General features: G+C 44.1%; 2 protein-coding genes across 3 annotated transcripts in view; one reads left to right on the top strand and one right to left on the bottom strand.

The window, feature by feature from the left end:
* The window catches only part of Itk (IL2 inducible T cell kinase), a 104880-nt gene that overhangs the window by 71503 nt on the left and 18737 nt on the right, over positions 1-14640 (bottom strand). The gene's annotated exons all lie outside the window — the stretch shown is intronic.
* Positions 4194-7313, top strand: Garin3 (golgi associated RAB2 interactor family member 3). The gene is made up of 3 exons (XM_050138673.1): positions 4194-4820; positions 6099-6240; positions 6280-7313. Exons 1-3 carry the CDS (start codon positions 4194-4196, stop codon positions 7311-7313), a joined length of 1803 nt encoding a protein of 600 aa, XP_049994630.1.

Here is a 14640-nt window from a genome sequence, read left to right as displayed (position 1 = left end):
TTTCATTCTCAGGTTATGAAATTTATGCCAGAGTTAGATCTGAATAAAACATCTTTGTTTGTTGTATCTAGGCTTGAATCACTACTGTTCTAAGGATGTAGCTCAACTGGCATAATATTCTTGAAAATCTGCAAACTGAAAGTGTTACTTCCTTTTGTGTAAGTACTAGGTGCAGTGGAACAAAACGTGTCCACCTAACCTTTGTCTACAAGTCTGTTGGAGGCTGTGGACCCCAAGACCCTGAATTTCTTGTAGACAACTTCTTATGCTTGCAGCCGCTCTGAGCAAAACAACTTGTCTTCCTGTGCCTGCAACTGCTCTGAGCATGAGACCCTCATGAGTTCCTGATGGCAGGGGAGTGTATTCTGGTGGTGTTTACAGCTGAAAATCCCAAGAGCTGAGGCGTGGCTTTTTAAGGATCCCTATATAAGCTGCCCTGAACACAATAAACTGGGCATTCTTGGTGTTCTTGTATCAAGGATGACCCGTGCCCTGTGTCTGTTTGTCTGTGTGTGTGTTTTTAAGTCTCCAGACCTAGTGCCTGAGTCTCGCAGACTGCAGCGCTTTACATAAGTCAAACTCTGAGGCAGGATAAAAAGAAGGGAAAATTAGGAGGGCACGGGACGAGAAAGGAGCCCCTCACCCTGGAATCTGGATGTGAATCTAGAACTTTAACTCAACAAATGCAACTGAAGCTGCTGCCAAAGACAGCGCCTAGTGTCCTGAAACACACAAATAAGGATGTTAAAAACGAGTCACCTAGTGCCAGAACTTTTCATAACCTTGAGTCTGTCGTGTCATTCTTAAATCTCAATGATGTACTTCATAGAATTATCTCACAATTTCATTTTAAAAAGAAAATCCATTAAGAGAAAAAATTAATAAACAAGGGCCAGAGAGATGGCTCAGTGGGGAAGAGCACCTGCTGCTGAGCTTGGTGACCTGAATTTGACCTCAACAATGAAAGAAGGGAGCTGATTCCTGAACGTTGTCCTCTGACCTCTACATGTGAGGTAGCAAATGGGCACATGCACACAAGTAAACAAACAAACACAAGTAAGTAAGTAAATAAGTAGTCACAGGATCACAGGTACAGTGACTGCAACGGCACCTAAGCATGGCTCGCTCTTGACAAGCCTTACCACGTCTTGGATTGTGTACTGTTTCTTTCCTGTGTGACTCCCTGACTTAATAAGCCTTTGCTTCACTATGGCTCACCCTGCACACCGTCTGTGCAGTCAGTGACGCAGGCTGATGTGACCGGGGAGGGAAGCACTCAGGCTGCAGCAACGGCCAACAACCCTCCTGGTAGTTTGCCCTTTGACGATCTGCCTCTCGGCATCAACTCCAACCCCTCTTTGCCAGCTTCACTCTATCCCTGGCCCCGGATCTCCTTGGTGTATCTTTAAACATGTCAAACATGTTCTGGCTGCAGGGCTGTGGTTAACTGCTATGCCTCCAACAGGCTCTTCCTCAAGCTCCACTGCTGTCGGTTTCCCGAGCCTCTTTATTCCTTTGCTGAAAGGTCATTTCTCCTCTTCCCCCTCCTTCCCCTCCTCCCCTTCCTTCCCCTTCCCCTCCTCCTCCTCCTTCTTCTTTTCTTCCTCCTCATATTCCTTCCCCTCTTATTCATTTTTCTTTATTAAAAATAGATTTTTCCCATACAATATAGTCTGATTATGATTTCCCATCCCTATATTCCTCCCAGTCCCTCCCTATCTCCCCTCCCATCTGGATCCAACCTAATGATCTGTCTCTCATTACGAAAGAAAAAAAAAACCAGGCATCTAAGGAACAATAAAATAAGTAAAAAGAAACAAATCAGAATATGGCAAAAGTACCAAAAAAGAAAAGAGCCACAGAAAAAGCACAAGAGATGCGCGTAGGTGTGGAGACACACATCTGCGTGCTCCTGAATGCTCAGGTCCTGTTCCGCCGCATCTTTCCTGCGCTGCTCTGGCTCCTCCTGGCAGCACTCCCGCCCTGCATGCCCACTTCTCCTTCTTCACAGTTGGCACCAGCGCTGGACATACTGCACCACACACTTGCTCACCGTCTCTGCAGAGCTCCACCAGGTATGCCTGCCTATTTCATCCACTGCTGCTTCCCTCAGGACAGGGCGCAGCGGGGTGTGCTGCTAATGAGGTAAAGTGGGTCAGTTTAGGTTGCTTAGGACTCATACATTTACCTTCCACTGGCGTGGCCTAATCTAGGGTAATTTCAACCATTGTATGCCTGGGGACTTGCATTCCTTTCACCTTATTGTGACCTTGGTGAACTTACCTAACCTCTCTGAGCCTTGATGTCACCCCCCACCTGCCCATACAATATGGATGATAAACAGATCTACATTTTATAGGGATATTCTGAAGAAAAATCTTTTCTTAACATAAACCGATTAGGACCATGCTTGGTTTATAGCAAGTTCTCAATAACACGACCACGATTTGTCTCAGTTTTTGAATTATTTACTCTTATTAGTTATGTGTGTGTGCATGGACATCATGATGAATGTGTGGAGGTCAGAGGGCAACCTTTGGGAGTTGGTTCTCTCCTTCCACCCCATGGGTTCCTGGGATCAAACTCACACCAGGTTTAGTAACAGAGGTCTTGGCCTACTGAATGATCTCAATTAAAAAAGAAATAGGAAAAACTCTCAGGGCTAGCGATCCAACTCAAGAGTTTCATACGTGCTAGACAAACTCTCATTTTAGTAATATATCTGTGATGGACTTATGACAATATACATTTTATAATATGTAATAGTAAAATATAAAATATATATTATATGGGGATAGGGCCAAGCGAGAGAAAGTGAGTAAAGAGGGAGACAGAACTATTTCTAAGTCAATAAGATCTAATATTATTAACTTTTAATCATTACCTCCTTACAAGTCACTGTGTTACCTTTTTGGAATAAATAATATCTTTGGAAAAAATATTTTAGTTCTTCTGTGGTAAAGGACTTCTTTTTCAAAGTCTTTCCCTTATTAGTAACGAACAAATCGATTGTTGATTAGATTTTCATAAGTGCATGGAAGAGTGAGCCTCAGCAGACACAAGTCCATGGTCACTGAAAAGCTACGCTGCATGTTGCACTGAGGTGAATATGAGCACAGAACAAAGATTTTTCTCTACACAGAAATCACTGGGTGTGGGGGATGGGTGTGGGTTTATTTCAAAAGTACTGCTCTAACTGGAGGAGGGGGATTTTAGCTTCATCACCTTCTGCCAAGTAAAGGAAAAAACTCCAGAATGATAAATCTGCTATGATTTCTCTGAAAAGCTTTTCAAAGAACCCAGACACCAGTGGTTTACCAGGCAGGCATCAGGGTGAAGAGGCAGGCACACCATTGCGGGAAATCCGACTGTGATTCTAGCACCTGTGAATCCCGCGGTTCCCAGTAACACCCAACCCCACACACTGCTGACCACCAACCCTCTCTGTGTGCGGAGGGCAGGAGTCGGAAAGGTTTAATAGCCTGACTTGGAGAAAGCTCTCGTAGCACTGACGAGACTGGCTTAGAATCCAGTCCTGAACTCTGACCCCAAGCAAGATAACCTGTAGCCCTTGATTTTCTTGCTGTAACTTACAGCTTTGAAAGATTAACTTTGCCTAAATGAGAAAATGGCCAAGAAAGCTGTATTGAGAGCCCGCCCGGATTGTGCTGTTACACACGGAGGCCTTGATGAATCAGAATCCAGATGGGGTCTTGCCCTTTAGCAAACTCCATTCCATCACTAGGACTGTAACCCCAGGAGGTCATTCAGTTGAAGGAAAAATGTGTTCACAGGAAGATGGTCCTTATTAGAGTGTCTGTGATAAGATCAACACCAGAACTAGAGATAAACATCTTAGATGTGGACAAAGGCAGAATGGCTTATGTCCTAAGCATCCAACAGTCTGATTTTTAAAAATGTCCAGCACACCCACATATATACTCTGGCGGGGTGTAGCCTGCGCCCTTTGAAGGTGGTGGTGTGGCTAGGGTCGGAGGAGGCTGCTGCTCTGGCTTTGAGGGGTGACTGCTTGGACACCAGGACAAAGGGGAGTGTGCTGGTGACAGGTCACAAAGGACAGCAGGGGGATAACTGTGGAGCTGTGAGTAGACGTGGGCAGAAATGTTGCTGGGAGATGGGCAATTGCCTTCGCTCCCTCCCTCTCTTGGGGACACGATTTGTGGCTGGCAGCGATGCCTGAAATGAAGAGAACTATGAGCAGTGAGTGTCTGTTACCTTACTACACTGCCCACAGCTACCGATCCATGGGCGTGTTCAACACCTCCATGGGAAACCTACAGCGACAACTGTACAAGGGAGGAGAGTACGATATTTTCAAGTATGCACCTATGTTTGAGAGTGACTTTATCCAGATTAGCAAAAAAGGAGAGGTGATTGATGTTCACAACCGTGTCCGAATGGTGACTGTATGCATCGCGTCCACCAGCCCGGTCCTCCCACTACCTGATGTCATGCTGCTGGCCCGACCAGCTAAAGTCTGTGAAGAACATGCCAGACGGGCCCGGTTAATCAAGGGGAGAGGTCGCAAGCCTTTAAAGACATTAGAGCTCACCAGGCTGCTGCCTTTGAAGTTTGTCAAGATCTCCATCCACGATCGTGAGAAACAGCAGCTGCGCCTGAAACTTGCCACAGGCCGGACTTTTTACCTACAGCTGTGTCCCTCTTCAGACGCACGAGAAGATCTCTTTTGCTATTGGGAAAAGCTCGTCTATCTCCTGAGGCCACCAACGGACAGTTGCAGCAGTGGCCCCACGCTTCACACTGGTGACGCAACTTCCCCTGAGGACAAAAGCCTACTGGTAAGTTTCTAAAGACTTAAATAAGCTGCGGAGATTTGGGGAACATCTCAGAGCAGGTTCCACAGAGACAAAGGTGCCTGTTTAGGCCCACCTGGGAAATGTGTTATATTTGAAAGGATCGTGTGCCACCACTAGGGACTTAACTATCACTCGGGGAAGTTGAACTGCTTCTCCAAAATGTCTTATAAGGCTTAATGTCAGAGGCCTGAATTATCAGTTATTCTGCCTCATATCCAAGACTGTAGGGTGAACCTTACAACTTCCTGATGGCTCAGTCTTAAACTCTTTATATACCAACTCAGCCTCCTACGTTATGGAATGTTATATAATATATAAAACAAAGGGAATATATTATATATATTCTCTTCTTTTGGATGCAAGATCTCAAGATGTATCCCAGCATGGCCTGGAACTTGCCCACCATGTACCGTAGGCTGGCCTTGAACTGGCTCCTGCCTCAGCCTCTCGTGCTGAGACTGATGCACCTGATCAAATTACATTTTTAATTTTAATTGATATTGTACATATTGATATGTTACAGTGTGCCATTGATACTTGTATTTAATATGTAGTGATGAAACTTGGGTGGCTGGCATATCTATCACCCCAGATATTGATCATTTCCTTGTGCTAGGAATAGGGAGAATCCTCTTGGTTTGTTATTGAGGTAAGATTAATGGCTGCCAATCATAGTTATCCTTCAGGAACATAAGCCACAGGAAGTTACTCCTCTTACCTAACTGTATCTATTAGCCATATTCTCTACATTCCTGCTCCCCAGTAGCCCTCCCAGGTCCTGGTGACCACTAACCTGAGACCAGCTTTTTAGTGTAGAATGTTTTTAGTTCTCCAGAACTCAATGTTCTCAGAAACGTATCCTTCCCTGAGCCATAATCTGTCACCCTGTGCCTATTATATGATATCTTCTTTAAAAAATAAGCACAGTCTCCATGTGTGTACTTGCACAACGGGTTTCAAGACCATCAATATATCTAGTTTATCCCTGACCCAACAATTCCATTTGTAGAGCTGTGCCCAGCAAAGACAAACACAAAACACAAACACAAAATGTGGAAAACACATTCTAAACTAGTGCTTCCTTTTGCCCTAGAATTGCCCAGGTGAAACCGAGAGGCCATTGACTGAAGTGCGATGGGAGGGATCTTGTAGTAAATGGGAATTCAGAAGTCCCTGGGTTACTGAGCTCTGGGGTGAGGGAGGAACTGAGCATTCTGGCCTGTCACCTCAATTTCACTGTCTATTCTCCCCTTGACACAGGGCTCAGAGATCCATGGAGAAGGGGATCAGGATTCTGGGCGTCAAAAGCTCCGAGATGTGTCAGGAGCCACCTCTGCTGCCTTTGCGGGAGGAGAAGGGACGCAACCAGCTACTGTAGCCTCTGCAGTCATTGGTACTCGAGGTGCTAAAGGGGCAGCAGCCGGGGCAGCAGCCGGGGCAGCAGCCGGGGCAGCTGCCGGCGCAGCAGCCGGGGCAGCAGCCGGGGCAGCAGCCGGGGCAGCAGGTGGCACAGTGGCTGCAGGAGTAGCAACAGGCTCCTTAGCAGGGGTGTCAAAAGTGGGGACAGCTACAAGCTCTGCCTCTGATGCTGTAAGCATGGCAACGGCCCAGTCTCCAGGCTCAGGACAGGTAGCTGCAGCTCTGGCAGGAAAAGCCAGCAAAGATTCAGGAGGAAGTGGATCCAGCAAGGCCCTGGCAGGTGTTGCAAACATATCCTCAGACACGTTAGACGTAGTCTTGGCAGGAGCTGCTAGCTCCTCCTCGGAGACCACTTCTGCAGCTGGAACTGTCAGTGTTACCCAAGACAGCAACCTGAGTGTGGCGTTTGCAGGCACCATGACGACCAAGGGGCCTGCTCCAGGGCCTGCTGCAGACAAACCTGAAGCTCCACTCGTGTCAACCCTGCAGAGTGAAGGCTACATGTGTGAAAGGGATGGGAGCCAGAAGGTTTCACACACTGACTCTGAACCCCGGAAGGAGAAACGGGAGAGACGAGAAAAGGACAGAAATGCCAGCCGGAAAAGGTCCCATCACCACAGGACGGGGGCAAGTCACCTAAGCTCAGGCAAGGACAAGACCCGGAAATCATCTTCCCACCGGTCCTCCGTATCCAGCCATGGGAAAACAAGACAAGACAAGAAAGGAAAAGGGCACAGCAGCGTAAGGGGCAAGAGACACGGCTCCTCTCGCAAGAGTGAGTCCAGGACTGCTCGCAAACCCAGGAAGAGCCGATCCACACCTAGCTCAGTGTCTGTGAATAAGAAGTCCAGTAAGATTGGCTCTTTTTTGAGGAGCTTTCTAACATGGCCTACTTCAAAACCAGGGGTCCCCTCATGTGATAGAGCGGTAGATGTGACAAAGACGGTGGAGAAGCACAACATAGAGACAAAAATGGAGAAAGGCAAGGAGTTAGAGTTCAGCAGTACGGTAACCGAGACAACAGAGAGGATCATCTTCGAAGCCAAATCCATTTAATAAGACCCAGAGTAGGAAGCCGCAACAGAGACCAAGGATCAGGAGAGCAGCCCGGTGGGACAATTCCAGCTCCCCTAAAGGCAGCTTCAATAATAAAGGTCACATAACTCAAAAAGAATTCTGTCTTCTGTTTGCACTTCTGTGTCCTACACTCCGGCAGTGACTTCACAGTGGCTTCTGTGACATTCACTGCTCTGGTGAGGTAGAGCCTCCCACCCACAGGTCCAGATGAGCCAAGGCTGAAGCAACAGCATTAACCCCTTTCTGTCTTTGGTTCCCTAAGTACAGGCCATCGGCCTCTGGGGGAACTTTGTACCCATTCTCCCCTCTTTCCCAAAAGGCCATTCGTGAGTGAGAACATTCAGTCTATTCCATATTTGAGGGAGGACAGGGCAAGAAGATGCAGTGGCCTTACCAGGCAATTGGCACAGGGAAGTCTATGAACTAAAAAGCTTCTTAAACTATGTGTACGAATCCTAAAGGCAGGGCGGCAAAGAAACAAACAAAATCACTTGCACCAGTTAAAGCTTTCTCAACTTGCAAAAAACAAAAAATTCAAAATGAGAATAACGAAGCAGAGATGACTTTGTTGGAGCAGCCTTGGCTCTGAACACACAGTCCACACACTACACAATGCACACACGGGCACAGCGTGCCAGTCAAAGGTGTCCGGAACACCCCTCAGGTTAAAAGTCACTGTAAGTCATAGAAGTGTTTTTACAACAGGCTTCTGCTGCCATAAAAACAATGGTTTAATTACATAAAACAGAGACCTTTAATTGTTTTCTACCTCCATCCTTCAGTGTGTATCTCTGACTGCCCTGTGTGAGCAAGCATAATTTCCAAGTGATATTGGAGTGGCTGGTAAGAGTTATAATAAATGGTTAAATGCATGTTGGCTTGAGATCAGGACCAGTTTCCCACAATTTCTGAAACAGCCCTGAACTTACTTCTATCATTTTGTAGTATGTATTTATGAGCAATGCTCTTTATAAAATCAAAGTATTGGCCAAGTCTGAAACATGCTGGAACTATTCCATATGCTGCAGTATCAAATACTCGGTCAAGAGCTGACATTTTAGAGATCTGTTTTCATTATTTTAAATCATGTGTGTCTATGTGTGGGTATGTGCATATGTGTACAGGTGTACTTGGCTGCTAGAGGCGTCAGATCCTCCTAGATGGAGTTTCAGGCAGTTGTGAGCTACCCAATGTGAGTGCTGGGGTCTGGACACAGGTCCTTTGCAAAAGCAGGGTAAGTTTAAGCATTGTGTCATCTCTCCAGGCTCAGTATTTAATTTCTACGTAGAAATAAACAAATGCATCTCATTGATATGCAAATGTGCTTTCCTCTCTAATAAACAGTACAATTAAATGTATCCCAAAGAACTTTTAAATGTTTAATTTTCTTTTCTCGAGAGTTTTCTATTGATACATAATGAAATATGACATCTATCTCATGTTTTATCCTCCAACCTCTCTCATATCAACAGGTTACCTTCTCAACTTTATCTTATTTAAACATATATATATATATATATAATATCTAGGAAGTTTAGACAGTGTTGCCCACATCTGTGTGGGTGTGGGTCATCCCCCAGAGCATGGGAACCCTACCAGTGCCCACATCCTCCAATGATAATGATGTTTCCTCTGCAAGCACCCATCAGCTGCCGAGAGCTCCACAACAAGGAATGAGGCTAGGAGATCACATACCCCACCTGTCTATTGCTTAGATTGGGTGGCTTGATCCCACAGCTGTTGTGAATTTACAATTGGGACAGCCATGCCACGTCCAGAAGGCAGCACATCACAGCACTCCCCCCATCCTCCAGCTCCGACGTTCTCCCCTTTCCTTTATACAGTGCTCCCTGAGCACTAGTGGCGGACTGAATATAGATGTCGTATTTAGGGCAAAACACAAGAAACTCTTATTCTGAGCATCTTAACTAGCTGGGCATCTCTGCGTTGGCTACTGCCCACTCCACAAAGGAGCGTCTCTGAGCAAGGTGGAAAGCAGCCCAGGTCTGTGGGTATAAACATAAATATGTAGAAGGATACTGGGCAGCATGAGCATTTAGCCATGGTTCTACCCTAGGACCTCCCTAGACTTTGATCAAGACTGGTCCAGGGCCATGAAAATGTCCTCCTTTAGTTACTTTTCTATTGTTGTCATAAAACACCATGACCAAGGAAACTTCTAGAAGGAAAGGGTTATTTGGGACTTACAGTTTCAGAGGGATAGGAGTCCCTCGACGTCATGGTGGGGAGCAGGGCAACAGACAGGTACACCCTGATTCACAAAAAGAAATAGAAAGGACACTGGGGAAGGCATCAGTCTTTTGAAACCTGAAGCCCACCTGCAGTGACACACTTTCAAGATCACACTTCCTTATCCTTCCCAACAGTTCCAATAGCTTGGGACCAAGTAGTCGAACATAAGAGCCTATGAGGACCATTCTCATTTAAATACCACAGCTCTTTCAGTTTATTTATATGATGGGTTACATTGATAGATTTTCGTATGTTGAACCAGCCCTGCATCTATGGGATGAAGCCTACTTGATCATAATGGATGATTTTTTTTCTGTGTTCTTGGATTTGGTTTGCCAGTATTTTATTAAGAATTTTTGCATCAATGTTCATGAGTGAGATTGATCTGTAATTCTCTTTCTTGGTTGAGTCTTTGTGCGGTGTGGGTATCAGGGTAACTGTAGCTTCATAAAAGGAGTTTGGCAATGACCCTTCTGTTTCTACTATGTGGGACACATTGAGGAGTATAGGTATTAGCTCTTCTTGAAAGTTCTGGTAGAATTCTGCACTAAAACCACCCGGCCCTGGGCTTTTTTTTTTTTTTTTTGGTTGGGAGGTTTTTGATAACAGCTTCTATTTCCTTGCGACATAAAGGTCTATTTAAATTCCTCACCTGATCTTGATTTAATTTTGGTATATGGTATCTATCTAAAATATTGTCCATTTCTTTTACATTTTCCAATTTTGTGGAGTACAGGCTTTTGTAGTAAGACCTAATGATTCTCTGAATTTCCAAAAAAAAAAAAAACAAAAACAAAAACAAATACCACAGCTCTCCTGCTGTCGAAAACCAATTAGTCACTCTGTAATAAATGTAGAGCAGTGTGCACATCTTGCCTGGAAAGTGAGTTACTGCAGCATGCAGGGTCCAGTGCTGGGTAAGAACACTGATGTCTTTTCTCTCCTGGCAGCCTGGGTAGCCCTCCAGGTAACAGACAAGCTACCCAACACAGTGGAAGTTTGAGAATGATTTCTCTGTGTCCTGTAGCCCAAGTATGGCATTTCCAGTGGTAGGGACTTACCACGTAGCTATGAAAGACAACCAAGGACAATGGCAATAGTCTGACACTTAGGAGACCTCTGGGACTTCCCTGAGCCATGACTTGAAGGGAGAGATTTTTATGTCTTGTGCTATGGTTTGCATTCAAAACCTTTGTCCACCAATGCAGGGCAATTCCATGAATACCTCTTAAAGTTAACATTTTGAAATGATCTTACAAACCCATGGGTTTCCAGAAGGCTTTTCACACATCCTTAGTTCGGTTTAACACACTGTATTTGTCATTCTTCTGCTGCTACGATGAAATGCCATGGCTAAAACCAGCTTATGGAGAGAGTTTGTCTAGGCTGACCTTTCCAGAGGGACAGTCAGTCCATACGGGCAAGGAAGGCACAGAATCACATCTTTCATCCACACATGGGAAGCAAGGAGAGGGAGAGCAGAGAATGAGGCAAGGCTGTTAAATCTTAAAATCCTACTCCAAGTGATGAACTTTCTCTAGCAAGTATCTACCTCTTAAAAGTTCCATGACAGTGCTTCCCAAACAGCACTACCAACGAGAGACAGAGTGTTCAAATGCACGAGCCTTTGAGGGCAATTTCTCCATCAACACACCATACCTACCCACAACTAAAGGAAATTTGCTTAAGTATTATTTTTTTTTTTGCAAACTTTTTATTTTTATACCTATTTTAACCTATATATCTGAAGTCTCCTAAGTGACTTTGGGCAAAATGCAGAAAGAGTTAAGAATGTTTCACCCACATTAGGATTGGCAGGCCATGTTCAGATGACCAAATCTTGCAGACTGAAGAAAAAAGAAACAAAAAAGGACATGACTGCTGCTAGGGATGGTAGAGGAGAAGGTTTACCGTAGATACGAGGGAAAGCATAGTGAGAGAGTCCAGAGTGACTCTGACTTACCCTGAGCCATGTGAGGAGAAGGGGAGGGGAAAGGAGAGAGCCAGGAAACCATGAGGGTAAAGGGTGGGAAAAAGGGTCAGGTAATCAAAATGGCTGGATTATCCAGGGAAGAGCAGCTGGGGAAAGGGCAGCCCAGTCCCTGTGCTGGAGAAGTTTAGGATAAGGGGTGGGGTATGTCAGCCATATCCTATAACAGGTAGGGACTGAGGGAAGCTGGGAGAAACCTGGCAGCCAGGTACACTTTGATATGTTAAATAGACATCTCAGCCATTTGCCTGGCTTTGAGACCTAACACAAAGCACTGTGTTTTTTATTAAAGTGAACTAAGTTTGTGTGTACATGTGTCTGTGTAAGCGTGAACACATGTGTGTGCATGTGTGTGTAGGATAACGTTTGATGTCTTCCTCACTCTTCGTCACACAGTGAGACAGTGTGTCTCACTGAAACGGAAGCTCATGTGTTCAGCTAGATTAGCAGCTGGCCAATGAACTTGAAGGATCTCCCTGTCTGGGCACCTAGGTATTCATGTGTTTGTTGGGGATCCAAACTCAGGTCCTCATGCCAGTGCAGCAAGCACTCTACTGACTGAGTCCATCTCCCCGGCCCTGAATAATAATGTTTGATTGGAACACAGGGGTAGCCAGTGTTGTCTATGCAGTTTTTATGTTAAAATGGAAGATCTGAGCTGCTGCACAGAGATTCGACAGCCCACAGGGTTTAAATATTTACCATCTTACCCTTTAGAGAAGAAAGCCTGTTGTCCCCTGGTCTAGGGAGATGTTAACGGTTTTTCTTCCTCTGATGTCTACACACTTTGGAGAAACTCTGAGAAATACTTATCAGAAAGAAGCAAGCCATAAAAATGCTTGTAGAAAGACTCTGTATTAACAAGACCCTGGATAGAGCCCAACTATTCATCAAACAGGAAAGCTCATAAACTGTGATATAAGGCTGCAGGCCCTATTTTTGGCAGTGAAAACAAACATCAGCTATGCCTGTTAGCATGAATAAATTTTATATAACATGGGCTAATAAAATTCAGACGGAACTATTATAGGGGATTCCACTGAAACAAGAGCAGAGGTTAGAGAGACGGCCCAGCTGGTTAAGAGCACTGGCTGCTCTTTCAGAAGACTCGGGTTCAATTCCCAGCACCCACATGGCAGCTCATAACCATCTGTAACACCAGTTCCAGGTGATCTGCCCTCTTCTGACCTCTGTAGGCACCAGGCATGCATGTGGTAGACAAGCATGCAGGCAAGACACCCACACACATAAAATAAAATGCATTATAAAATTAAAAAGCAAGAATAGACAAAGCTTGGAAGAGTGTATTTGCTGAAAGCATACAGAAAAACAAACGATGAACACAAAACTCAGGAAAGAGACGTTTTTCAGAGGTCAAAGCAGGGGTGTGTGACTTGAGAGGCACAGGCAGGAGTTTTCAGCAGGGGCAAACATCCTATTTCTTAGGCAAGAGGATGTGCCCAGGTAAGCTGTCCACTTTGTACATGTTGAAGAGAGCTTTATGACAAAGCATACTATTTGGAAATAGGCCTTTCATAAATATAAAATAAAAATTTCATTGATATTAAAAAGGAGTGGTCACAATATGAAGACATGGAAACTATTTCAATATATTGTATGGAATAAAGCTCAGAGGAATATCACTTGCCTGGCATGAATGAATGAAGTCCTGGGGTCAATTCATAAAGCTTAAAAAAAAAAAGGAAAGAAAAAGGAAACAATATCCCACGATAACATATATGTATCCTAATAAATTATATATACAGCACAATTAAGTCCAAAAGTTTAAATATATGCTATATAATATATAAAATTATAAAATTCAAACATTATAAAAATGAAATACTACTACAGAACTGCCTTTTTACTTAATTTTTAAACAAATGATAAACTCATAATTCTACATGAAATCAGATATTAAACAAAAGATGATAAAAGTTTAACTTGAGAAAAATTGTGGAACCCATGTGTGCTTATATTGTTTGTATGGTGAAGTTGGGTTTCTAGGGACATCTGGGGGCCTTCTCTGAAGAGTAAATGTTTTATGGCTGGAAAAAATGGCTTTAAGAGCGCTTGTTCTTGAAGTGGACCCGGAACTACTTCTCAGCACTCATATAGCATCTCACAACCATCTATGACTTTGGTTCCGGCGGGTCCAATACCCTCTTCTGACCTCTGAGGGCACTACATGGAGGACAGATTTATTCAAAAGCAGCACTTCTCAACATATGGGTCATGAACCTTCTGGGTTCAAATGACCCTTTCAGAAAACCATCAGAAAACACAAATATTTATATTACAATTCATAACAGTAGCAAAATTATTTATGAAATAGCAACAAAAATAATTTTATGGTTGGGGGTCACTACAACATGACAAACTGTATTAAAAGGTTACAGCATTGAGAGGGTTGAGGTGTAGATTTGTGCAGCAGTAAAAAGGAGGTCTCTCCCATCTCCTATTAGGATAATGTCATAGGAAGCTCATTAAAAGAATGTATAAATAAAACTTACAGTATAACATAACATAGTGCAATAATTTCCTGTCTTAACCAAAAATACCATATCTTAACCAAGAAGTAGAAAGACCTGTGGATAGATGAAGAAAAATCTACCAAATGCCTCAATGACAGAGAAGTCAGAATTGTCTGACATGTATTTTAAAGCATCCTTGACAATGCAATTGGGGGAGTTCTTAAGACAAATGAAAAACTAGAAACCCCCAGCAAAGAAACCAAATATGAAAAGGAGAACCAAGTGGAAGCTTTAGAACTGGAGATACATCAGCAATGCGAGGGGCTGAGGAGATTTGCTAAGCAGCAAAGAGAGTCACGGCTCTTGCAGGGAACCCAAGTTTGCTTTCCTGCACATACCTAATGTGCGCACATACACACACATAGAGTTTAAAAAATAATCAATCTTCGTATCTGAAAGAAAGCTGTGTTTGGGTCCATAGTCGATTAAATAAGGAAGATGGAATAATCAGTGAACCGAAAGAGAAAGTAATGACATGATGAGATTGGAATAACCAGAGCAAACAGAGCAAACTGGGGGAAATGAACAG

Source organism: Alexandromys fortis, unplaced genomic scaffold, assembly GCF_014885135.2.
Source record: "Alexandromys fortis isolate MF-2015 unplaced genomic scaffold, M_Fortis_MF-2015_v1.1 scaffold_11, whole genome shotgun sequence".
NCBI classification, from domain to species: domain Eukaryota; kingdom Metazoa; phylum Chordata; class Mammalia; order Rodentia; family Cricetidae; genus Alexandromys; species Alexandromys fortis.
The sequence above is the reverse complement of the archived record's forward strand: the minus strand, read 5'-3'. Positions and strand labels throughout refer to the sequence as shown.

Coding starts and splice junctions, on each gene's coding strand:
- Garin3 (XM_050138673.1), top strand. CDS start 4,194: ATGCCTGAAATGAAGAGAACTATGAGCAGTGAGTGTCTGTTACCTTAC. Junction 4,821..6,098: donor CTGAGGACAAAAGCCTACTG/GTAAGTTTCTAA, acceptor CCCTTGACACAG/GGCTCAGAGATCCATGGAGA. Junction 6,241..6,279: donor TGCAGTCATTGGTACTCGAG/GTGCTAAAGGGG, acceptor CAGCCGGGGCAG/CAGCCGGGGCAGCTGCCGGC.